This window comes from Salvelinus alpinus, chromosome 19 (assembly GCF_045679555.1).
Source record: "Salvelinus alpinus chromosome 19, SLU_Salpinus.1, whole genome shotgun sequence".
NCBI classification, from domain to species: domain Eukaryota; kingdom Metazoa; phylum Chordata; class Actinopteri; order Salmoniformes; family Salmonidae; genus Salvelinus; species Salvelinus alpinus.
The window spans coordinates 7,724,503-7,750,226 of NC_092104.1; the positions used below are offsets into that span (position 1 = coordinate 7,724,503).

At 46.8% G+C, this 25,724-nt stretch overlaps 3 protein-coding genes across 5 annotated transcripts in view; 1 reads left to right on the forward strand and 2 right to left on the reverse strand.

Annotated features, from left to right (window-relative positions):
• LOC139544943 (phospholipid-transporting ATPase ID-like) overlaps positions 1 to 5,329 on the reverse strand; it is a 53,344-nt gene extending 48,015 nt beyond the window's left edge. The window contains exons 1-2 of one of the 3 annotated variants that reach the window (XM_071352171.1): positions 5,024 to 5,329; positions 4,650 to 4,873 (exon numbers count right to left, since the gene is read on the reverse strand). The gene's annotated coding sequence lies outside the window, so the exon portion shown is untranslated. Of the gene's footprint in view, positions 1 to 4,649; positions 4,879 to 5,023 lie in introns of all 3 variants that reach the window. The other 2 variants (XM_071352170.1, XM_071352169.1) reach the window with 2 other exon arrangements.
• Positions 5,330 to 8,469: 3,140 nt separating this feature from the next.
• LOC139546000 (uncharacterized) lies at positions 8,470 to 9,675 on the forward strand. The gene has a single exon (XM_071354263.1). It carries the CDS (start codon positions 8,470 to 8,472, stop codon positions 9,673 to 9,675), a length of 1,206 nt encoding a protein of 401 aa, XP_071210364.1.
• A 1,819-nt stretch (positions 9,676 to 11,494) lies between these two features.
• Positions 11,495 to 25,724, reverse strand: part of LOC139544968 (protein unc-13 homolog B-like) — a 133,530-nt gene continuing 119,300 nt past the window's right edge. The window contains exons 24-33 of the mRNA XM_071352221.1: positions 23,148 to 23,236; positions 19,609 to 19,746; positions 19,173 to 19,296; positions 18,617 to 18,661; positions 18,306 to 18,377; positions 17,989 to 18,136; positions 17,557 to 17,613; positions 17,267 to 17,359; positions 16,601 to 16,760; positions 11,495 to 14,575 (exon numbers count right to left, since the gene is read on the reverse strand). Of these exons, the coding sequence (XP_071208322.1) occupies positions 14,293 to 14,575; positions 16,601 to 16,760; positions 17,267 to 17,359; positions 17,557 to 17,613; positions 17,989 to 18,136; positions 18,306 to 18,377; positions 18,617 to 18,661; positions 19,173 to 19,296; positions 19,609 to 19,746; positions 23,148 to 23,236 (1,209 nt within the window). The 3' untranslated portion in view covers positions 11,495 to 14,292. The remainder of the gene's footprint in view (positions 14,576 to 16,600; positions 16,761 to 17,266; positions 17,360 to 17,556; positions 17,614 to 17,988; positions 18,137 to 18,305; positions 18,378 to 18,616; positions 18,662 to 19,172; positions 19,297 to 19,608; positions 19,747 to 23,147; positions 23,237 to 25,724) is intronic.

Consider the following 25,724-nt stretch of genomic DNA (forward strand, 5'->3'; position numbering starts at 1 on the left):
AACACTATGACAGTAAAGCATGGGCCATGGTAAAACACTATGACAGTAAAGCATGGACCATGGTAAAACACTATGACAGTAAAGCATGGGCCATGGTAAAACACTATGACAGTAAAGCATGGACCATGGTAAAACACTATGACAGTAAAGCATGGACCATGGTAAAACACTATGACAGTAAAGCATGGACCATGGTAAAACACTATGACAGTAAAGCATGGACCATGGTAAAACACTATGACAGTAAAGCATGGACCATGGTAAAACACTATGACAGTAAAGCATGGACCATGGTAAAACACTATGACAGTAAAGCATGGACCATGGTAAAACACTATGACAGTAAAGCATGGGCCATGGTAAAACACTATGACAGTAAAGCATGGACCATGGTAAAACACTGTGACAGTAAAGCATGGGCCATGGTAAAACACTATGACAGTAAAGCATGGACCATGGTAAAACACTATGACAGTAAAGCATGGACCATGGTAATACACTGTGACAGTAAAGCATGGGCCATGGTAAAACACTGTGACAGTAAAGCATGGACCATGGTAAAACACTGTGACAGTAAAGCATGGGCCATGGTAAAACACTATGACAGTAAAGCATGGACCATGGTAAAACACTATGACAGTAAAGCATGGGCCATGGTAAAACACTATGACAGTAAAGCATGGACCATGGTAAAACACTATGACAGTAAAGCATGGACCATGGTAAAACACTATGACAGTAAAGCATGGGCCATGGTAAAACACTATGACAGTAAAGCATGGGCCATGGTAAAACACTATGACAGTAAAGCATGGACCATGGTAAAACACTATGACAGTAAAGCATGGGCCATGGTAAAACACTATGACAGTAAAGCATGGACCATGGTAAAACACTATGACAGTAAAGCATGGACCATGGTAAAACACTATGACAGTAAAGCATGGGCCATGGTAAAACACTATGACAGTAAAGCATGGACCATGGTAAAACACTATGACAGTAAAGCATGGACCATGGTAAAACACTATGACAGTAAAGCATGGGCCATGGTAAAACACTATGACAGTAAAGCATGGACCATGGTAAAACACTATGACAGTAAAGCATGGACCATGGTAAAACACTATGACAGTAAAGCATGGGCCATGGTAAAACACTATGACAGTAAAGCATGGGCCATGGTAAAACACTATGACAGTAAAGCATGGACCATGGTAAAACACTATGACAGTAAAGCATGGGCCATGGTAAAACACTGTGACAGTAAAGCATGGACCATGGTAAAACACTATGACAGTAAAGCATGGACCATGGTAATACACTATGACAGTAAAGCATGGGCCATGGTAAAACACTGTGACAGTAAAGCATGGACCATGGTAAAACACTGTGACAGTAAAGCATGGACCATGGTAAAACACTGTGACAGTAAAGCATGGACCATGGTAAAACACTGTGACAGTAAAGCATGGACCATGGTAAAACACTATGACAGTAAAGCATGGGCCATGGTAAAACACTGTGACAGTAAAGCATGGACCATGGTAAAACACTATGACAGTAAAGCATGGGCCATGGTAAAACACTGTGACAGTAAAGCATGGACCATGGTAATACACTATGACAGTAAAGCATGGGCCATGGTAAAACACTGTGACAGTAAAGCATGGACCATGGTAAAACACTGTGACAGTAAAGCATGGACCATGGTAAAACACTATGACAGTAAGCATGGGCTGTGATAAAACACTATGAATGCTACAGTACAGTTAATGGACTGTAGGCCAGACACCTGTCTATTATGACACAAAAGATACTGCTATATATTATTGATGGTGTTTCCTACAGGTTATAGAAAAGAGCAGCAGTTCTGTACTATCAGTTCCCAGTCCTGCCCGCCCGCCCGCCCGCCCACCTACCTACCTACCTGCCTGCCCACCTGCCTGCCTGTCTGCCCACCTGCCTACCTGCCTGCAAAAACGCTACAGTAAATACTACAGTCCACAGAAACACTACATTAAATATAGTACATTCAGGCAAAAACACTACATAAAATATAGTACAGTCCACAAAAACACTACATTAAATATAGTACATTCCACAAAAACACTACATTAAATACTACAGTATACTACAATCCCAAAAAACACTACAGTGATTACTATAGTATATACTAGTTTTATTTTACTACAGTATTTATACTATAGTTAACTGTAAATACTAGAGTAAATACTACAAAAGTCTGCAAAAACACTACACTACACTGAATACTATATTATTTATACCATAGTACAGGGTTTCCCAAACTCGATACTGGAGCCTCCCCTGGTTGCACGTTGGGTTTTTTCCTTTCTAAATGTAATCCTTTACTAGTTACCTGTCCAAAATTGTAATCAGTAATGTAACTTTTGTATTACCCCTAACTCAGTAATGTAATATGATTACATTCAGTTACTTTTAGATTACTTTCCCCTTAAGAGGCATTAGAAAAGGACAAAAATGTATGTTACCAATTGAACGACATCTATCGCAGGATAAATCAATGTTAAAGTTCACATAGCTGGCCATATATGGAGGTTACATTTTCCTTTATGGTTTGGTTATGTAGGCTTCTTCTAACCCATCGCTTTCTACTACTTATAATAATATGATAAAATTATATCTTTACGTTAAAAACCAAAGTCTTTCAGAATTTCAGTCATTCCAAGAAGTGCAAATCCACAGATGAAACATGAACAAACGGCACCCCGCCTCTGTTTTGGTAAAAAAGCTGAGGGATGGGCCTGGAGGAATGTAACCACTCTCAGAGTAATAGACAGAGCTATAGATGCAAGGACTGACTATCCATGATATAACAATTATTGTTTTAACCCCATGTTACACAGTGTTTGTTTACATTTACAATGTTTACAAACATTAGAGAAAAACACGTTTATATGTGGGGTTCTGATGGAGTGTGACAGTTGAACTAAACTCACGAGGCACGTAATCATCCATTTTTTTTCAAAAGTATCTGTAATCTGATTACAATATTGTTTGCTGTTAACTGTAACGGATTACAGTTACCATTTTTGGGGGTTTTAGTAATCCGTTACTCCCCAACCCTGGGAACTACTCTCAGGATGTACTGAACCCTATGCGCATCTTCAATGGCACCCTAATTCCTAGATAGTGCACTACTTTGGACTTTGGTCAAAAGAATTGAGCTACAGAAGGGAACAAGGTGCCATTTCAGACGCACACTTCCTGGTTGCGTTCACTTACTGTTTAGATGACATCATCGACTAGAGTAACATCATGTGCTGGGAGCGTTATCATTATGCCTTTTAGAACCACTGATCCAAGGACAGATGTAATATTTAGGTTCTGATAATCTAGGTTTGACCTGGGCTGAGGAGAACTGATCAGAAATCAGTGGTTAAGGGAGATACGGAAGCACCCTGGGTGGATACAGTCTGTGTCACTTCCTGTAAAGCAGTGGAATTCACCTGACCACGTACTGTCTGATGCACTGACGTCAATGTAAAGTTGTGGTGTTGGAGGGGAGAGAAGTGAAGGGGATCAGTCTGCACTACAGTGACAGTCTTTAACAGTACAACTCTTTTAGACCGGAGCACAGAGAACACAAAAACTCCCAACAATCAACTGCTGAATAATTCACCTGACCTCTCAGTCCACAAAGCCAAGTGTGAGTGTCCCCTCTCAGGCCACAAAGCCAGGTGTGAGTGTCCCCTCTCAGTCCACAAAGTCAGGTGTGAGTGTCCCCTCTCAGTCCACAAAGCCAGGTGTGAGTGTCCCCTCTCAGTCCACAAAGCCAGGTGTGAGTGTCCCCTCTCAGTCCACAAAGCCAGGTGTGAGTGTCCCCTCTCAGTCCACAAAGCCAGGTGTGAGTGTCCCCTCTCAGTCCACAAAGCCAGGTGTGAGTGTCCCCTCTCAGTCCACAAAGCCAGGTGTGAGTGTCCCCTCTCAGTCCACAAAGCCAGGTGTGAGTGTCCCCTCTCAGTCCACAAAGCCAGGTGTGAGTGTCCCCTCTCAGTTTACCAGATAACAACACAACGCTTTGATTGGCCCTTTAAGTCTAATAGTTATAATATTTATTCGTCATTATAAAACAGTTTTGACTCGTTCCTTTGTCGGTAGCACAGTCGTTTCAATGATCTGACCAGATGATTTGACCCCTTCAGTCTTTAGGTTGGCTGCAGGGGACTGTGAGCTCACCAGGTGAAAGTTACAGTGGCCTGAGAGGGACACTGCGGGGCGACAACAGGTGTATGTCAAGGTAGTGCCCCAGTGTAACACAGCAGTAACGCTGGAGAATAGCGCGTGTGTGGGTAATGACACACTAACACAACACCTGGTCAAACAGCTAGATCAAAACACTGTAGGACACAAGTACGCACATGGCATTATGTTAAAGCACCATCATCATAATCTTCCTCCTCCTCATCATCATCATCAAGATCAATCCCAAAATGACTTCTCAGTTCTGAAGAGTATTTCGCGTTCTGACATCCTCTCCAACAGAAAAATGTCAAACCTTGTTTACTAGAGAAATAGACCAGACCGTAGGTAGAGAAACAATCAGCAATACACATTCATGTCTAATATGTAACAGACTAACTTATACAGACAAAGAAAGCATTTACCTGGTTGTTTAAAGGTTAGAAGGCATTGAAGTGATGTTGTAAAGATTGGAGAAAAAAAAGTAATAAAAAGTATTCCAAAGTTATGGCTTTTTCTCTCTTTCCCTTTTCTCGTTGTCTCTCTTTCTTTTTCTCGTTGTCTCGCCCCCTCTCTCTTTCCCAAACTATTCACTCCTGGATCGTCATTCCTAGAAACCAACTCCTTCCTTCACTCATTCTTTCCACTGCTTTACTTCAGGAGTCCCCAGAAAAGAAAAGAGAGAAGATGGAGAGAGTGAACACTCACTTTCATTCACCACTACTTCCTGTGTGTTTGCCCACCCCTCCCACACCCTAACCCCTGACCCTGAGGTCAAGAGGCTTGCCACCGCTCTTACCGTTAGTCCCGGCTACAGCCGTGCGTGTGTGTCCGACCGGGGAGTGTGTGAGACGTGCAGACCACCATGCAGTCTTGGGAAAGTCCGACAAATGAACAAGCTGCTGATTTCATCAAGGCTATCCCTTCATCGTTCACACACTAACTCCTCCTCCTCTACCCCTCCCTCATTCTCTGTATCCGCTCCCTTCTCTGGCTTTCTGACACTGCTTTACTCTCTCTGTCTCTCTTTCTCAACTCCTCCTTCTGGCTTTCTGAGACTCTGCTTTACTCTCTCTGTCTCTCTTTCTCAACTCCTCCCTCCTCTGGCTTTCTGAGACTGCTTTACTCTCTCTGTCTCTCTTTTTAAACTCCTCCCTCCCTCACTAAATCATTCACGGTTTCAAATAGTCCTATTTTCTAAATTTTTCTTCTCCTCTCTCTTCTGCCTCATGTTCTCCCTCCCTCCCTCCCTCCCTCCCTCCCTCCCTCCCTCCCTCCCTCCCTCCCTCACACTCCTCTCTTCTCTCATGTTCTCTCTCCCTCCCTCACACTCCTCTCTCATCTGTCTCATGTTCTCTCTCTCCCTCCCTCTCCCTCCTCTCTGCTCTTGTCTGTTCTCACATCTGGCTGGTGAAAGGGAGGTGGGCTTGGAATCTAGAGGGGACTCAGACATACACACACACACACAGAACACAGGGTGGGACTACACACACACACACAAACACGGGGTGGGACTACACACACACACACAGGGTGGGACTACACACACACACGGGGTGGGACCACACACACACACACACACACACACACACACACACACACACACACACACACACACACACACACACACACACACACACACACACACACACACACACACACACACACACACAGGGTGTGACTACACACACACACAGTTTTTATACTTCCCTAATCTCTCCCGTTCTCCTCTTCTTATTTGCCCCACTAAGTCTCTCCCCACTAAGTCTCTCCCCACTAAGTCTCTCCTCACTAAGTCTCTCCTCACTAAGTCTCTCCCCACTAAGTCTCTCCCCACTAAGTCTCTCCCCACTAAGTCTCTCCCCACTAAGTCTCTCCCCACTAAGTCTCTCCCTCTGTGCTGTTCTCGTCTCTTTCCCTTCAGTTTGTTCTTTGTTCGAGGAACGCACGTCTCTTTCTCTGTCGCTAAAGTAGCAGTTTCCTGCACGCACAAAAAAGGAAACCACTTTCTATTCTCTTTTTTTCATTGTCCCTGTGCGAAAACAACACCACTCAAAACCTAACTGACCAGCACACGCACACATATAAACACACACATATAAACACACACACACATATAAACACACACACACATATAAACGCACACACACACACACATATAAACACACACACACATATAAACACACACACACATATAAACACACACACATATAAACGCACACACACACACACACATATAAACGCACACACACACACACACACACACATATAAACACACACACACACTAAAGAAAGCCATTTCCTTTTTTTGGTGTGCACTTTAGCGATTACAGAAATGATCAAAGCGGCGATTACAGGAAGGATTACAGTTGATATGTAGCTATTGTAAATGGTAGAGGATGTGGGCTTCACTGCCCGGTTGGCATCAGTATATAGAAACAGACTACAACATGCCACGAAAAATTGTCGGCCTAGATAGAGAAATTGGACAATGGCTGCTCTGCAAGTACAAAGCTCTCCAACACCATACGTGGCATAAACAACAGATCGTTGGATGTCTATGAACACGCTACATCACATTGATGAGAAGTGGGACATGAAGTATGTACTGACAACTGAGAGCATGGAGGAGAGGCACACAGCAGAGAACCTAAAAAACGACATTAAATACCATGGTTGATGAGTGGGGGACAGCAGTAAGCATCGTCTGGTAGCCATGACTGTGGTAGAGGAAACTGCATTGACCCCTAGTGGTTATAGGCAAGGACCATCTCAATTCGTCGAGGCATGGACTCTACAAGGTGTCGAAAGCGTTCCACAGGGATGCTGGCCCATGTTGACTCCAATGCTTCCCACAGTTGTGTCAAGTTGGCTGGACGTCCTCTGGGTGGTGGACAATTCTTCATAAACACGGGAAACTGTTGAGCGTGAAAAACCCAGCAGCGTTGCAGTTCTTGACACAAACCGGTGTGCCTGGCACCTACTACCATACCCCGTTCAAAGGCACTTCAATCTTTTGTCTTGCCCATTCACCCTCTGAATGGCACACACACACAATCCATGTCTCAATTGTCTCAAGGCATAAAAATCCTTCTTTAACCCGTCTCCTCCCCTTCATCTACACTGATTTGAAGTGGATTTAACAAGTGACATCAATAAGGGATCATAGCTTTCAGCTGGATTCACCTGGTCAGTCTATGTCATGGGAAGAGCAGATGTTCTTCATGTTGTTTAAACGATACCAAAAATTGCTGTTTAAATGTTAAAGCTGTAATATGTACGTTTTTGAGGGCGAACTGACCACATTCACAAAGAAATGTGCGTTATAGATCTGTCATTCTCATCATAATGCCATGTGCGTACTTGTGCCCAAAGTCCAAGAAAACAAGTCTAAGATTTGTGCGCTATTTCTATGCTTCCTGTTCTTAAGTTTTGTAGTTCCTGTCTTTTACTTTCGGTTTTGTACACCAGCTTCAAACAGCTAAGAAATATAATATTTTGGGGTTTATTGAAAACATATTTCACAGTGGTTTTGGATGGTACAAATTGCTTGTTTTGTCACATTAACTGAAAAGCAAATTCTGCATATTGCACCTTTTAAGAATTGTTTTGCTTTTGTCACTTCCTTAACACACACACACACCCACCCACCCACACCCACCCACCCACACACACACCCACCCACCCACCCACCCACCCACCCACCCACCCACCCACCCACCCACCCACCCACACACACACACACACACACACACACACACACACACACACACACACACACACACACACTTCTAATTCTGACTATTACACTAAAGCAGCCATACCCTACATCCCACAGCACACCCTGAGGTTTGCTCCTCTGTAAGGGCTTATATGGTCTCCTGTGTCGGGGGCGAAACATCACATGTAACCATGCATTTTTTCACTGTTTACTTTCAGGACTAAATTCATTTAGTTTGCAAATTTGCAAATAAATTCATTAAAAATCCTACAATGTGATTTTCTGGAATTTTTTTTCTCATTTTGTCTGTCATAGTTGAAGTGTACCTATGATGAAAATTACAGGCCTCTCTCATCTTTTTAAGTGGGAGAACTTGCACAATTGGTGGCTGACTAAATACTTTTTTGCCCCACTGCATGTATGAGTATAAAGGTGTGTATGGTTACGGTTTGTACTATGTCAAGACATGTACTGTGTGTGAGAAACTTCTGACAAACGCCTACAGTGTGTGATACCTCTGCCAGATGCCCTTACCTCACCCAGATGCCCTTACCTCACCCAGATGCCCTTACCTCTGCCAGATGCCCTTACCTCAGCCAGATGCCCTTACCTCACCCAGATGCCCTTACCTCTGCCAGATGCCCTTACCTCAGCCAGATGCCCTTACCTCACCCAGATGCCCTTACCTCACCCAGATGCCCTTATCTCACCCAGATGCCCTTACCTCACCCAGATGCCCTTACCTCACCCAGATGCCCTCACCTCTGCCAGATGCCCTTACCTCACCCAGATGCCCTTACCTCTGCCAGATGCCCTTACCTCAGCCAGATGCCCTTACCTCACCCAGATGCCCTTACCTCACCCAGATGCCCTTATCTCACCCAGATGCCCTTACCTCACCCAGATGCCCTTACCTCACCCAGATGCCCTTACCTCTGCCAGATGCCCTTACCTCACCCAGATGCCCTTACCTCACCCAGATGCCCTTACCTCTGCCAGATGCCCTTACCTCAGCCAGATGCCCTTACCTCACCCAGATGCCCTTACCTCACCCAGATGCCCTTATCTCACCCAGATGCCCTTACCTCACCCAGATGCCCTTACCTCACCCAGATGCCCTTATCTCACCCAGATGCCCTTACCTCACCCAGATGCCCTTACCTCACCCAGATGCCCTTACCTCTGCCAGATGCCCTTACCTCTGCCAGATGCCCTTACCTCTGCCAGATGCCCTTACCTCACCCAGATGCCCTTACCTCACCCAGATGCCCTTAACTCTGCCAGATGCCCTTAACTCTGCCAGATGCCCTTACCTCACCCAGATGCCCTTACCTCACCCAGATGCCCTTACCTCTGCCAGATGCCCTTACCTCTGCCAGATGCCCTTACCTCACCCAGATGCCCTTACCTCACCCAGATGCCCTTACCTCACCCAGATGCCCTTACCTCACCCAGATGCCCTTACCTCACCCAGATGCCCTTACCTCACCCAGATGCCCTTACCTCACCCAGATGCCCTTACCTCACCCAGATGCCCTTACATCTGCCAGATTCCCTTACCTCACCCAGATGCCCTTACCTCTGCCATATGCCCTTACCTCTGCCATATGCCCTTACCTCTGCCAGAAGCCCTTACCTCTGCCATATGCCCTTACCTCACCCAGATGCCCTTACCTCTGCCATATGCCCTTACCTCACCCAGATGCCCTACCTCACCCAGATGCCCTTAACTCTGCCATATGCCCTTACCTCTGCCATATGCCCTTACCTCTGCCAGATGCCCTTACCTCTGTCAGATTCCCTTACCTCTGCCAGATGCCCTTACCTCACCCAGATGCCCTTAACTCTGCCAGATGCCCTTACCTCTGTCAGATTCCCTTACCTCTGCCAGATGCCCTTACCTCTGCCAGATGCCCTTACCTCTGTCAGATTCCCTTACCTCTGCCAGATGCCCTTACCTCACCCAGATGCCCTTACCTCACCCAGATGCCCTTACCTCACCCAGATTCCCTTACCTCTGCCAGATGCCCTTACCTCTGCCAGATGCCCTTACCTCTGCCAGATGCCCTTACCTCTGCCAGAGAGGAAGAGGGAGGAGAGTATGGGAGAGGGAGAAGAGTATGAGAGAGGGAAAGGGAGGAGAGAATGAGAGAGGGCGATGAGGAGAGTATGAGGGAGGGAGAGGAGGAGAGTATGAGAGAGGAAGAGGAGGAGAGTATGAGGGGGAGAGGAGGAGAGTATGAGGGGGAGAGGAGGAGAGTATGAGAGGGGGAGAGGGAGGAGAATATGAGAGAGGGAAAGGAGGAGAGTATGAGGGAGGGAGAGGAGGAGAGTTTGAGAGGGAGAGGGAGGAGAGTGTGAGAGAGGGCGATGAGGAGAGTATGAGGGAGGGAGAGGAGGAGAGTATGAGAGAGGAAGAGGAGGAGAGTATGAGAGGGAGGAGAGTATGAGGGAGGGCGAGGAGGAGAGTATGAGAGAGGAGGAGAGTATGAGGGAGGGAGAGGAGGAGAGTATGAGGGGGAGAGGAGGAGAGTATGAGGGGGGAGAGGAGGAGAGTATGAGGGGGAGAGGAGGAGAGTATGAGAGGGGGAGAGGAGGAGAGTGTGAGAGGAGGAGAGTATGAGAGGAGGAGGAAGAGGAGGAGAGGAGGAGAGGGGGAGAGTATGAGAGGGGGAGAGGAGGAGGGGGAGAGGAGGAGAGTATGAGAGGGGAAGAGGAGGAGGGGAGAGGAAGAGGAGGAGAGGAGGAGGGGGAGAGGAGGAGAGTATGAGAGGGGAAGAGGAGGAGAGTATGAGAGGGGAAGAGGAGGAGGGGAAGAGGAGGGGGAGAGGAGAAGGGAGGGAGAGGAGGAGAGTATGAGAGGGGAAGAGGAGGAGGGGGAGAGGAGGAGAGTATGAGAGGGGAAGAGGAGGAGGGGAAGAGGAGGAGAGTATGAGAGGGGAAGAGGAGGAGGGGGAGAGGAGGAGGGGGAGAGGAGGAGAGTATGAGAGGGGAAGAGGAGGAGGGGGAGAGGAGGAGAGTATGAGAGGGGAAGAGGAGGAGGGGGAGAGGAGGAGAGTATGAGAGGGGAAGAGGAGGAGGGGGAGAGGAGGAGGGGGAGAGGAGGAGAGTATGAGAGGAGAAGCGGAGGAGGGGGAGAGGAGGAGGGGGAGAGGAGGAAGCTCCAGTTCAGTGCTGCTCTCTTCTATTAATGATCAGCTCAGTCTGTTCAACAGGAAATGAATCATGATGTACACAGAATGCTATCATACTGAGAGAGAGACAATGAGTAATACCGGAGGGGAGAGGGAGAGGGAAGAGGGGGAAGGGGGGGAAGGGGGGAGCACTGTGTGGTAAAATAAACACAGGTGTACGTGGTGTTTGATAACCAATGGAATGCAATGGACAAAAACATGTAAAACTCTTTCAAATCTCCATCTAGTCTCATCCCATCTAGTCTCATCCCATCTAGTCTCATCCCATCTAGTCTCATCCCATCTAGTCTCATCCCATCTAGTCTCATCCCAGTCTCACGTCCATCTAACTCAATAACACTCCAAAAGCCAAAGAGATTATTCATTAATACTTTATATACAAAATTCTAATATTAGTACAAGTATATTCAACATTTTCGCAGCATTATAATATTAATGATACATACTTTACGTATATTAATCTTTTCATATTTGACAGTACATACATAAAAATGCACAACTCAAGGTCTAGTTTACTTTGATTGTGTACTGTAAATACATGCTCTGGTGTTAGGATTTTCTTTACAAACTGCTGTTATGGTTTTCTAACTTACAGTAAGATTAAAACAGTTTGAGTGTCAGAGTTCACTTGTAAAAAAAAAACGAAAAAAAACTAAAGAAACAAAATGAAAGACAGGAACAAATCAAGAAAACTAGAAAGTGAACACTGCATTACTTGGCACGTGGTGCATACTCCATCCACCCACTTCTCCATCTATGTGATATTATTGGATGGCCCACCTTTCAATTTTCTCTTCCAGCCAATGGCAGGCAGGTAATATTTGTGACATTCACAGAACGCCCAATGACTGGTCGAGTTAATTTTGCATGGTCCGGTGGCCCGGATTTGCTCATTTTAGACCATTCCATTGGTCCTTAGGTGAAATCTCCACCCACACAAGGCACCGGGACCATGCAAAACAAACTCCACCAATGAGAGCAATGGTGGAACCTTTGGGGCGGGGCTAACATGAGAGTCAGGTCTCAGTAAGAGGATGATTGACAGAGGTCAAGTATGACATGGTCATTATAACACCCGTGTGTTTGTGGTAATGCTAGGGGTGGGTCAGACGCGTCTAAACATTACCTGGGAAGAAGGGGGAAGTAGTTAACATACTCTAACATTTGTTCATCAAGAGGTGTGAATCTGGACATGAGATAGACTTTTTAAATAACCCCCCCCCCCCCCCCAACAAAACAAACAAACTAGTCAATGTTTGGCTATTTCCATTCCATGTAGACATACAGGCTGCAGTAACAGTTGAAAAGAGAAACTTAAGTTGGCAAAATAAATACATGAATAAATACATAAATAAATACAAATTTTAGAGAGGAGGTTAAAGGTTATGTCATGAGTATAGTGTACTGTATGGGAGCATAGAGCCCCCCAGGCTGAAGTGGAGTGGGTCGATGCTGTAACCATTAAGCCCACACAGCTCTGTTCTGTTCACACAGCCGTCTGACAGTAAAACACCCCACACCCTAGTCTGTACTCCACCCTGTCAACTAACTGACTAACTGTAGTACCTCACCCTAGTCTGTACTACACCCTGTCAACTAACTGACAAACTGTAGTACCTCACCCTAGTCTGTACTCCACCCTGTCAACTAACTGACTAACTGTAGTACCTCACCCTAGTCTGTACTCCACCCTGTCAACTAACTGACTAACTGTAGTACCTCACCCTAGTCTGTACTCCACCCTGTCAACTAACTGACTAACTGTAGTACCTCACCCTAGTCTGTACTCCACCCTGTCAACTAACTGACTAACTGTAGTACCTCACCCTAGTCTGTACTACACCCTGTCAACTAACTGACTAACTGTAGTACCTCACCCTAGTCTGTACTCCACCCTGTCAACTAACTGACTAACTGTAGTACCTCACCCTAGTCTGTACTCCACCCTGTCAACTAACTGACTAACTGTAGTACCTCACCCTAGACTGTACTCCACCCTGTCAACTAACTGACTAACTGTAGTACCTCACCCTAGTCTGTACTACACCCTGTCAACTAACTGACTATCTCTAGTCCCTCACCCTAGTCTGTACTCCACCCTGTCAACTAACTGTAGTACCTCACCCTAGTCTGTACTCCACCCTGTCAACTAACTGACTAACTGTAGTACCTCACAAACCTCACCTGTTTTTGTTGTCTGCGTGTGTTCATCCATCACTATACAGTGAAATCATTTTAACCAGGGCCAATAGGCAGCCATTTTATTCCCAGTTCAGGTACATATCCCTGTGGTTGTGATGGTCTGAGGAGGGATGGGGCTTAGCGCTGTGATTTTAAGGCTATGTAAACCACAGGGATGGTACTGTAGCGACCCTGGAGACAGGTCAGGTCAGAATCATCCACATGTGTTTTCATCACAGGTTAGGGTGATGGGTGATGGGCTATGGGCATGAGTCTCGTGTGTTTTCATCACAGGTTAGGGTGATGGGTGTTGGGCTATGGGCATGAGTCTCGTGTGTTTTCATCACAGGTTAGGGTGATGGGTGTTGGGCTATGGGCATGAGTCTCGTGTGTTTTCATCACAGGTTAGGGTGATGGGTGATGGGCTATGGGCATGAGTCTCATGTGTTTTCATCACAGGTTAGGGTGATGGGTGTTGGGCTATGCGTATCAGTCTCATGCTAGTAGTATATAAAATTATAGGATGTACCTATAAGGGTTGTTCTGATATAGCCCCTGGTACATACAGTAAGCAGACATTCATTCACGTGTGTGTGTGTGCGTGCGTCTGTGTGTGTGTGTGATATGAATGCAACAGTGAAGGTATGTGGTGTTGTGTCACACTCCACTACTTTGATGCATACAGTGAAAGTCTCTGATTGGTCCCTCATCAGTCATGTGCCTGCTCCAGGCCCTCTCATTGGCCCAGAGGACCAGGAAACATAACATTTATTAACTTCTATCCTGATGTTCATCTCTCTCTCTTTCACCGAGCGTGTCTCCTCTTTCAACTCATCTTGTGATAGGCTCTCATCTACCTATCCTCCCTCCTCCTCCCCTCTCCTCTACCTATCCTCTCTCCACCTCCCCTCCTTCTCTCCTCTCCCTATCCTCTCTCCTCCCCTCTACCTATCCTCTCTCCACATCTCCTCATCATCTCCCCTCCTCTACAGGACGTGTCTCGGCCTTCAGTTTGACAAAGTCCTTGGCCACCTCGTCGGCCGCACGCTGAGACAAGATACGCATCACCGTTACGCCTGTCTCGTCCTTCTGGATGATTCCGCCCAGCGGGCACCAGCACACGCACGACTTCCTATCAGCCACGTCTCGGAGCTGGACCACGGCCACTCCCACAACACGGTCGGCCCGGCCGAAACAGTAGTCCTTCACCGTCACCTGCAGCTCATAGCAGTCTGGAGACTCCTTACCCAGGATGCTGTTGGAGGGAGAGAGAAAGGAGGGGAGGTTGGAGGGAGAGAGGAAGGAGGGGAGGTTGGAGGGAGAGAGGAAGGAGGGGAGGTTGGAGGGAGAGAGGAAGGAGGGGAGGTTGGAGGGAGAGAGGAAGGAGGGGAGGTTGGAGGGGGAGAGGAAGGAGGGGAGGTTGGAGGGGGAGAGGAAGGAGGGGAGGTTGGAGGGAGGGAGGAAGGAGGGGAGGTTGGAGGGAGAGAGGAAGGAGGGGAGGTTGGAGGGGGGGAGGAAGGAGGGGAGGTTGGAGGGAGAGAGGAAGGAGGGGAGGTTGGAGGGAGAGAGGAAGGAGGGGAGGTTGTAAGGGGAGAGGACGGGGGGGAGGTTGGAGGGGGAGAGGAAGGAGGGGAGGTTGGAGGGAGAGAGGAAGGAGGGGAGGTTGGAGGGGGAGAGGAAGGAGGGGAGGTTGGAGGGAGAGAGCAAAGAGGTAGAAGTGGTTCAACATTGGTGTATAGTGTACACTACAGACTAATGGTGGAGTCCTAACTTTAAATCTGTGCACAGTGGAGAATGGATGGTTGTTGTACAGTAGGATCTAAATCTAACAGTGGAGCATGGATGGTTGTTGTACAGTAGGATCTAAATCTAACAGTGAAGAATGGATGATTGTTGTACAGTAGGGTCTAAATCTAACAGTGGAGAATGGATGGTTGTTGTACAGTAGGATCTAAATCTAACAGTGGAGAATGGATGGTTGTTGTACAGTAGGATCTAAATCTAACAGTGGAGAATGGATGGTTGTTGTACAGTAGGATCTAAATCTAACAGTGGAGAATGGATGGTTGTTGTACAGTAGGATCTAAATCTAACAGTGGAGAATGGATGGTTGTGGTACAGTAGGATCTAAATCTAACAGTGGAGCATGGATGGTTGTTGTACAGTAGGATCTAAATCTAACAGTGAAGAATGGATGATTGTTGTACAGTAGGGTCTAAATCTAACAGTGGAGAATGGATGGTTGTTGTACAGTAGGATCTAAATCTAACAGTGGAGAATGGATGGTTGTTGTACAGTAGGATCTAAATCTAACAGTGGAGAATGGATGGTTGTTGTACAGTAGGATCTAAATCTAACAGTGGAGAATGGATGGTTGTTGTACAGTAGGATCTAAATCTAACAGTGGAGAATGGATGGTTGTGGTACAGTAGGATCTAAATCTAACAGTGGAGAATGGATGGTTGTTGTACAGTAGGATCTAAATCTAACAGTGGAGAATGGATGGTTGTTGTACAGTAGGATCTAAATCTAACAGTGGAGAATGGATGGTTGTTGTACAGTAGGATCTAAATCTAACAGTGGAGAATGGATGGTTGTTGTACAGTAGGATCTAAATCTAACAGTGGAGAATGGATGGTTGTTGTACAGTAGGATCTAAATCTAACAGTGGAGAATGGATGGTTGTTGTACAGTAGGATCTAAATCTAACAGTGGAGAATGGATGGTTGTTGTACAGTAGGATCTAAATCTAACAGTGGAGAATGCATGGTTGTTGTACAGTAGGATCTAAATCTAACAGTGGAGAATGGATGGTTGTTGTACAGTAGGATCTAAATCTAACAGTGGAGAATGAATGGTTGTTGTACAGTAGGATCTAAATCTAACAGTGGAGAATGGATGGTTGTTGTACAGTAGGGTATAAATCTAACAGTGGAGAATGGATGATTGTTGTACAGTAGGGTCTAAATCTAACAGTGGAGAATGGATGGTTGTTGTACAGTAGGATCTAAATCTAACAGTGGAGAATGGATGGTTGTTGTACAGTAGGATCTAAATCTAACAGTGGAGAATGGATGGTTGTTGTACTTCACCTTTTAATAAAGCTTTGGTGATTAATATTTATTTCAAAGTAATTTCATGAGCCAAACCCTCTAGTTTTGGCACTTGCGCTGCCGTAGCGCCAGCCGAAAATAGTTGTCAGGGTGGTGAACACCTGAAAGTGGAGTGAAAGTGAAGGGCGACCTACAGGTGTTGGGTGGAAACTCAGTGGTGAACTCACAATTGGAAGGCCTCATTGTACTTGGCTGTCCAGCTGTTATTCTTTGACTTGGTAGTGAACTTCCTCTTCTGGGCGGCAAGGAGTGGACCAATCATATTGACCTCCACGAAGGGACGGAACATCCCTGATGTCTGCCACCTCATGTCATTCACCGCTATCACTGTAGGGGAGAGAGAGAGACAAAGAGAGAGACCAAGGGCGGGGGGGGGAGGGGAGGAGAGAGAGAGGGGGGAGAGAGAGAGAGAGCGAGGGAACAACAGGTGAGAAATGAAAGCAATCGGTGTGAGAGCAGTAGATAGAAGGAGAAGGAGATGGAGAGATGAGAAATGGAAAGATGAGAGATGAAAAGATGAGAGATGAAAAGATGAGAGATGGAGAAGGAAAGATGTGAGATGGAAAGATGAGAGATGAAAAGATGAGAGATGGAAAGATGAGAGATGGAGAAGGAAAGATGTGAGATGGAAAGATGAGAGATGAAAAGATGAGAGATGAAAAGATGAGAGATGGAGAAGGAAAGATGTGAGATGGAAAGATGAGAGATGAAAAGATGAGAGATGGAGATGTTTGACAAAAGGACAGAGAGATGAAAATGTTTGAGTTATGAGGTGTGTTTGTGTTGTCCAGTTTGATCTGAGGTGGACAGGACAGGACACGTGTCTGGCTCACCTCTGATGTTGACCTTGTGGATTTTGTCTTTGCCTGGAGGCACCATGTCTATCTGGATCTGGGCCTCACCAACAGGCTTCTCCACTCCTGAACCTGAGAGTCAATGTACATCACAAAATATCACACCACTATTACCATTTACTGAGCAACCAAACGTGTTCATTCACTTCATTCTATCATTGAGCTATTATATGTAAATAAATTAGCTATAACACATTATTTTAAGGAAATCTAATACATTATTACCACATTATAAAAGCTTATAATCCATCTATAACACTATAACATACCTCTGTCTGGCCGAACCTTCTCACTGGGGGTAATCCTGATGCCCATCCCATTATGAACTAGAGAGAGAGAGAAAAGAGAGAGAGAAATGGTGTGAAAGAGAGAGAGAGAGAGAGAGAGAGAGAGAGAGAGAGAGAGAGAGAGAGAGAGAGAGAGAGAGAGAGAGAGAGAGAGAGAGAGATTGAGTGAAGGAGTAAGGGAGAGAAAGAAATTGTGTGAGACAAAGAGAGAGAAAACAGGAAGAGTGAAAACTCTATACTGACCTCTATTGGCATGATAATGGAAATGCATCAATACAGGTCATGAGTAAAACTGTCTGTGCATGTAAACAAAAATATATGTTTGTTCTCTGAGTGTGTGTGTGTGTGTGTGTGTGTGCGTGCGTGCGTGCGTGCGTGCGTGTGTGCGTGTGTGTGTGTGTGTGTGTGTCTTACCCTGTGCGTGCTGTGTAGTTACAAAGATCTTGATTAGTGCATCAGTGCTCTGAGAGTAGAGGGACAGAGCATATTTCAGCGAAGTTAACTCAGGACTCTTCTCCACATAGGCCTTCTTCAGACCATTACCTCCCGCATGGAAGTATTGCTGAGAGGGAGAGAGAAAGAGAGCGAGCGAGAAAGAAAAGTTAAAGAGTGTATGTATGCATTAGTGTGTATACGCTTATTTCTGTGTGTGTGTGTGTGTGTGTGTGTGTGTGTGTGTGTGTGTGTGTGTGCGCGCGTGCGTGCGTACGTGCGTGCGTGTGTGTATTCACCTTGATGGTTTCCAGTGCGGCATCCATGATGACACACTGTTTGGGCGTCAGGCTTTTGGCCTCACCCCCGCCCTACAGCAACCAGAGTTACAGACAGACATTAGCCACGCCTCATTGTGTGTTAAACTCCATATACAAGGAGACAAGTCAGGATACCCTGGCACAGGAAAGGGGCTTATACCGATCCTAGGCCATCATTGAAAATATGAATTTGTTTTTAACTGACTTGTCTAGTTAAATAAAGGTAAAATAAAAAATAAAAAACAGCATAGCCATTGTAAGACAGCAGTAACTGACAGCGTGGTCTGTACCTTCAGGTTGGACAGTCCCTTGGCAGCAGTCAGTATCTGAGCTCCCTGGAAAAATCAAGCAAATGATCAGGCATGTCATGAAAGATTAGAGAAGGAGGGAGAGGGAGTGAGGTAGGGAGAACCGGGTCAGATTAGTAGATTACATCTGGTTCTATCTGTTAAAAATACCCTCGAGATGGGTTTATATTCCAAAGGAACCTAATTCCAGTCGGATGTAAGGCAGGAGGTCTAGAGGGTGGTGCTGGTAGACTGTCTGATGTTAGACAGGAGGTCTACAGGGTGGTGCTGGTAGACTGTCTGATGGAACACAGGACGTCTACAGGGTGGTGCTGGTAGACTGTCTGACGGAACACAGGAGGTCTAGAGGGTGGTGCTGGTAGACTGTCTGATGGAACACAGGAGGTCTAGAGGGTGGTGCTGGTAGACTGTCTGATGGAACACAGGAGGTCTAGAGGGTGGTGCTGGTAGACTGTCTGATGGAACACAGGAGGTCTACAGGGTGGTGCTGGTAGACTATTGGTATATACAGTATTGTGAGGAGGGCAGATAGACTTACGAAGCCGTCGTTGCTCGGCGGTAAGATGATGGTCTTCTCCAAGCTGCTGAGGACGATCTTCCACAGATCCTTCAGTATTCTCTTCAGAACCGTCTTCTCACAGGTGTCAGCAAACAGACTCAGACTGGGGTTACAGGGAGAAGAGGGACACATAAAAACACTGAGGCACACTGGAACCATTTTACCCAGTCACCGACAGTAGCATGTTTCAGTCTATATCATCTCAGATCCCAAAACCAAATCTCTTGTGTGCAAGACACTGTAGCTCTGTCATGACAAACTACATGGTCTCAGTGTGTGAAACAAGTCTACCAACCAAAATAACACGGATTTGAAACTGCACAATTTTTCAGCACAAATGGCATATGCATCCATATACAGTACATAACCATCTCTGCACCAAAATGGCGTCCAACCGTGTGTCAGCCCCACTCACTTTCCATCCAGGAACTCCATGAGAGGCCTCAGCATGTTGTCAGCGTCGGCCTCGGCTGTCTGACGGTTGGGATGACCTTTGATCTGGTACAGGATCTCTGCCATCTGACGCATGCAGACGGTGAGACGGGCCTGGAAACTAATAACAAATAGAAGACCCAGTCAATTGTCCATCTTGGAAATTTGATCAGCTCCTCCCAGACAACACAGAAACATTCAGGAAGGAGTGCGAGCCGCAGTGCAGCTCCCCATGTAGCAGTATAGTGCCTTTCTCAAGGAACAACAGTAGTGGAAGGTAGTTATGCTCTGAAACCAGCAGCTCTTCTGTTGCCAGTTCAGATCCCACTTTTTCATGCCTAACCCTGGGACTAGAATGAATATATATATATACACTGCTCAAAAAAATAAAGGGAACACTTAAACAACACAATGTAACTCCAAGTCAATCACACTTCTGTGAAATCAAACTGTCCAATTAGGAAGCAACACTGATTGACAATAAATTTCACATGCTGTTGTGCAAATGGTATAGACAAAAGGTGGAAATTATAGGCAATTAGCAAGACACCCCCAAAAAAGGAGTGATTCTGCAGGTGGTGACCACAGACCACTTCTCAGTTCCTATGCTTCCTGGCTGATGTTTTGGTCACTTTTGAATGCTGGCGGTGCTCTCACTCTAGTGGTAGCATGAGACGGAGTCTACAACCCACACAAGTGGCTCAGGTAGTGCAGTTCATCCAGGATGGCACATCAATGCGAGCTGTGGCAAAAAGGTTTGCTGTGTCTGTCAGCGTAGTGTCCAGAGCATGGAGGCGCTACCAGGAGACAGGCCAGTACATCAGGAGACGTGGAGGAGGCCGTAGGAGGGCAACAACCCAGCAGCAGGACCGCTACCTCCGCCTTTGTGCAAGGAGGTGCACTGCCAGAGCCCTGCAAAATGACCTCCAGCAGGCCACAAATGTGCATGTGTCAGCATATGGTCTCACAAGGGGTCTGAGGATCTCATCTCGGTACCTAATGGCAGTCAGGCTACCTCTGGCGAGCACATGGAGGGCTGTGCGGCCCCACAAAGAAATGCCACCCCACACCATGACTGACCCACCGCCAAACCGGTCATGCTGGAGGATGTTGCAGTCAGCAGAACATTCTCCACGACGTCTCCAGACTCTGTCACGTCTGTCACATGTGCTCATGTGCTCAGTGTGAACCTGCTTTCATCTGTGAAGAGCACAGGGCGCCAGTGGCGAATTTGCCAATCTTGGTGTTCTCTGGCAAATGCCAAACGTCCTGCACGGTGCTGGGCTGTAAGCACAACCCCCACCTGTGGACGTCGGGCCCTCATACCACCCTCATGAAGTCTGTTCCTAAACGTTTGAGCAGACACATGCACATTTGTGGCCTGCTGGAGGTCATTTTGCAGGGCTCTGGCAGTGCACCTCCTTGCACAAAGGCGGAGGTAGCGGTCCTGCTGCTGGGTTGTTGCCCTCCTACGGCCTCCTCCACGTCTCCTGATGTACTGGCCTGTCTCCTGGTAGCGCCTCCATGCTCTGGACACTACGCTGACAGACACAGCAAACCTTCTTGCCACAGCTCGCATTGATGAGCCATCCTGGATGAACTGCACTACCTGAGCCACTTGTGTGGGTTGTAGACTCCGTCTCATGCTACCACTAGAGTGAGAGCACCGCCAGCATTCAAAAGTGACCAAAACATCAGCCAGGAAGCATAGGAATTGAGAAGTGGTCTGTGGTCACCACCTGCAGAATCACTCCTTTTTTGGGGGTGTCTTGCTAATTGCCTATAATTTCCACCTTTTGTCTATTCCATTTGCACAACAGCATGTGAAATTTATTGTCAATCAGTGTTGCTTCCTAAGTGGACAGTTTGATTTCATAGAAGTGTGATTGACTTGGAGTTACCCTGTAGACTAGAGTAGGAGGACTGAGCTACCTATCACCCTGTAGACTAGAATAAGAGGTCTGAGCTACCTATCACCCTGTAGACTAGAGTAGGAGGACTGAGCTACCTATCACCCTGTAGAGTAGAGTAGGAGGTCTGAGCTACCTATCACCCTGTAGACTAGAGTAGGAGGTCTGAGCTACCTATCACCCTGTAGAGTAGGAGGTCTGAGCTACCTATCACCCTGTAGACTAGAGTAGGAGGTCTGAGCTACCTATCACCCTGTAGACTAGAGTAGGAGGTCTGAGCTACCTATCACCCTGTAGACTAGAGTAGTAGGTCTGAGCTACCTATCACCCTGTAGAGTAGGAGGTCTGAGCTACCTATCACCCTGTAGAGTAGGAGGTCTGAGCTACCTATCACCCTGTAGAGTAGAGTAGGAGGTCTGAACTACCTATCACCCTGTAAAGTAGGAGGTCTGAACTACCTTTCACCCTGTAGATTAGAGTAGGAGGTCTGAGCTACCTTTCACCCTGTAGATTAGAGTAGGAGGTCTGAGCTACCTATCACCCTGTAGAGTAGGAGGTCTGATCTACCTATCACCCTGTAGACTAGAGTAGGAAGTCTGAACTACCTATCACCCTGTAGACTAGAGTAGGAGGTCTGAACTACCTATCACCCTGTAGACTAGAGTAGGAGGTCTGAGCTACCTATCACCCTGTAGATTAGAGTAGGAGGTCTAAGCTACCTATCACCATGTAGACTAGAGTAGGAGGTCTGAGCTACCTATCACCCTGTAGACTAGAGTAGGAGGTCTGAGCTACCTATCACCCTGTAAAGTAGGAGGTCTGAACTACCTTTCACCCTGTAGACTAGAGTAGGAGGTCTGAGCTACCTATCACCCTGTAAAGTAGGAGGTCTGAGCTACCTATCACCCTGTAGACTAGAGTAGGAGGACTGAGCTACCTATCACCCTGTAGACTAGAGTTAGAGGTCTGAGCTACCTATCACCCTGTAGACTAGAGTAGGAGGACTGAGCTACCTATCACCCTGTAGATTGGAGTAGGAGGTCTGAGCTACCTATCACCCTGTAGACTAGAGTAGGAGGACTGAGCTACCTATCACCCTGTAGACTAGAGTAGGAGGTCTGAGCTACCTATCACCCTGTAGACTAGAGTAGGAGGTCTGAGCTACCTATCACCCTGTAAAGTAGGAGGTCTGAACTACCTATCACCCTGTAGACTAGAGTAGGAGGTCTGAGCTACCTATCACCCTGTAGACTAGAGTAGGAGGTCTGAGCTACCTATCACCCTGTAGACTAGAGTAGGAGGTCTGAGCTACCTATCACCCTGTAGACTAGAATAAGAGGTCTGAGCTACCTATCACCCTGTAGACTAGAGTAGGAGGTCTGAGCTACCTATCACCCTGTAGACTAGAATAAGAGGTCTGAGCTACCTATCACCCTGTAGACCTGGGATGGGCAATTTTGGGGCTGTGGGACACAAAAAACCTGAACTCATCATGAGGGGCTGCAGTGGCTCGCGGGTCTGTGTACCCGAATCCAAACCCACACATGCAGGCAGAGCCGGCCCTAGCCCTTTAGGGGCCCTAATTGTGGTAAGGTGTTTCTGATTGGCTCACCTCTTGCCGAACATGGCGCTCAGGTTGTCCAGGACGGTGGCCAGTTTGACCTGCAGGTCATTCAAGATGTCCGCAGCCTCTGAATCCAGCTACAGAGAGGGAAGAGAGAGCAAGAGAGAGAGAGAGAAAAGGAGCGTAAGAGAGAGAGAGAGATATAGAGAGAGAAAATGAGAGTAAGAGATAGAGAGAGAAGAAAAGTAAAAGAGAGAGGTAATGGCAGGTTAGTCAAGTATTCCCTTTGTCATCAAGGCTCGACTCACATCTCATACATGCGCAGTAACTGTCTCACCAGGTAATACAGTATAGAATTGCTCCACATACAGGACCCTCCAAAGTAAAGGATTTTCACAAGGAGTGACCTATTCTGAGTTGAACCAGAATATCACTGAAGAGGAAACAAAGCAAAACTCTAGTGTAGAACATTCTCCTCCCCACTTGCATAAAGAAGGACTCTCACTAAAACCCCTCTGCACAATACACACCTCAGAAATAATTTCAGTCTGACAGAAGGAAACCATGACAGCTGTTCTCGCATTGGATGTGAGTGTTGTTTACCATGAGACCAAGGCTCTCCACTTCACTCTGATTGAAACAAGGCATCCGCAGTGCAGGCCTGACGTTAACAATATCCCTCCTGACCCTCGTTCATTTACTGCAGGCCTGACGTTAACAATATCCCTCCTGACCCTCGTTCATTTACCTCGTTCATTTACTGCAGGCCTGATGTTAACAATATCCTCCTGACCCTCGTTCATTTACTGCAGGCCTGACGTTAACAATATCCCTCCTGACCCTCGTTCATTTACTGCAGGCCTGACGTTAACAATATCCTCCTGACCCTAGTTCATTTACTGCAGGCCTGACGTTAACAATATCCTCCTGACCCTCGTTCATTTACTGCAGGCCTGACGTTAACAATATCCCTCCTGACCCTCGTTCATTTACTGCAGGCCTGACGTTAACAATATCCTCCTGACCCTCGCTCATTTACTGCAGACCTGAGGTTAACAATATCCCTCCTGACCCTCGTTCATTTACTGCAGGCCTGACGTTAACAATATCCTCCTGACCCTCGTTCATTTACTGCAGGCCTGACGTTAACAATATCCCTCCTGACCCTCGTTCATTTACTGCAGGCCTGACGTTAACAATATCCCTCCTGACCCTCGTTCATTTACTGCAGGCCTGACGTTAACAATATCCCTCCTGACCCTCGTTCATTTACTGCAGGCCTGACGTTAACAATATCCCTCCTGACCCTCGTTCATTTACCTCATTCATTTACTGCAGGCCTGATGTTAACAATATCCTCCTGACCCTCGTTCATTTACTGCAGGCCTGACGTTAACAATATCCCTCCTGACCCTCGTTCATTTACTGCAGGCCTGACGTTAACAATATCCCTCCTGACCCTCGTTCATTTACCTCGTTCATTTACTGCAGGCCTGATGTTAACAATATCCTCCTGACCCTAGTTCATTTACTGCAGGCCTGACGTTAACAATATCCCTCCTGACCCTCGTTCATTTACTGCAGGCCTGACGTTAACAATATCCTCCTGACCCTCGTTCATTTACTGCAGGCCTGACGTTAACAATATCCCTCCTGACCCTCGTTCATTTACCTCGTTCATTTACTGCAGGCCTGATGTTAACAATATCCTCCTGACCCTAGTTCATTTACTGCAGGCCTGACGTTAACAATATCCCTCCTGACCCTCGTTCATTTACTGCAGGCCTGACGTTAACAATATCCCTCCTGACCCTCGTTCATTTACCTCGTTCATTTACTGCAGGCCTGATGTTAACAATATCCTCCTGACCCTAGTTCATTTACTGCAGGCCTGACGTTAACAATATCCTCCTGACCCTCGTTCATTTACTGCAGGCCTGACGTTAACAATATCCCTCCTGACCCTCGTTCATTTACTGCAGGCCTGACGTTAACAATATCCTCCTGACCCTCGTTCATTTACTGCAGGCCTGACGTTAACAATATCCCTCCTGACCCTCGCTCATTTACTGCAGACCTGAGGTTAACAATATCCCTCCTGACCCTCGTTCATTTACTGCAGGCCTGACGTTAACAATATCCCTCCTGACCCTCGTTCATTTACTGCAGGCCTGACGTTAACAATATCCCTCCTGACCCTCGTTCATTTACTGCAGACCTGACGTTAACAATATCCCTCCTGACCCTCGCTCATTTACTGCAGACCTGAGGTTAACAATATCCCTCCTGACCCTCGTTCATTTACTGCAGGCCTGACGTTAACAATATCCTCCTGACCCTCGTTCATTTACTGCAGGCCTGACGTTAACAATATCCTCCTGACCCTCATTCATTTACTGCAGGCCTGACGTTAACAATATTGCCCTTGACCCTCGTTCATTTACTGCAGGCTTGACGTTAACATCCCTCCTGACCCTTGTTCATTTACTGGTCCATTCACTGTTCCAGCCCTTCAACTGAAGGGACCCTGCTGTGGTAGGAGCTGTGGATGTTCTCAACACATTATGCGACACAACGCCGGAGACCAGGGTTCCATGTCAGAGAAGAGCCTTCCAACTTTCTCCC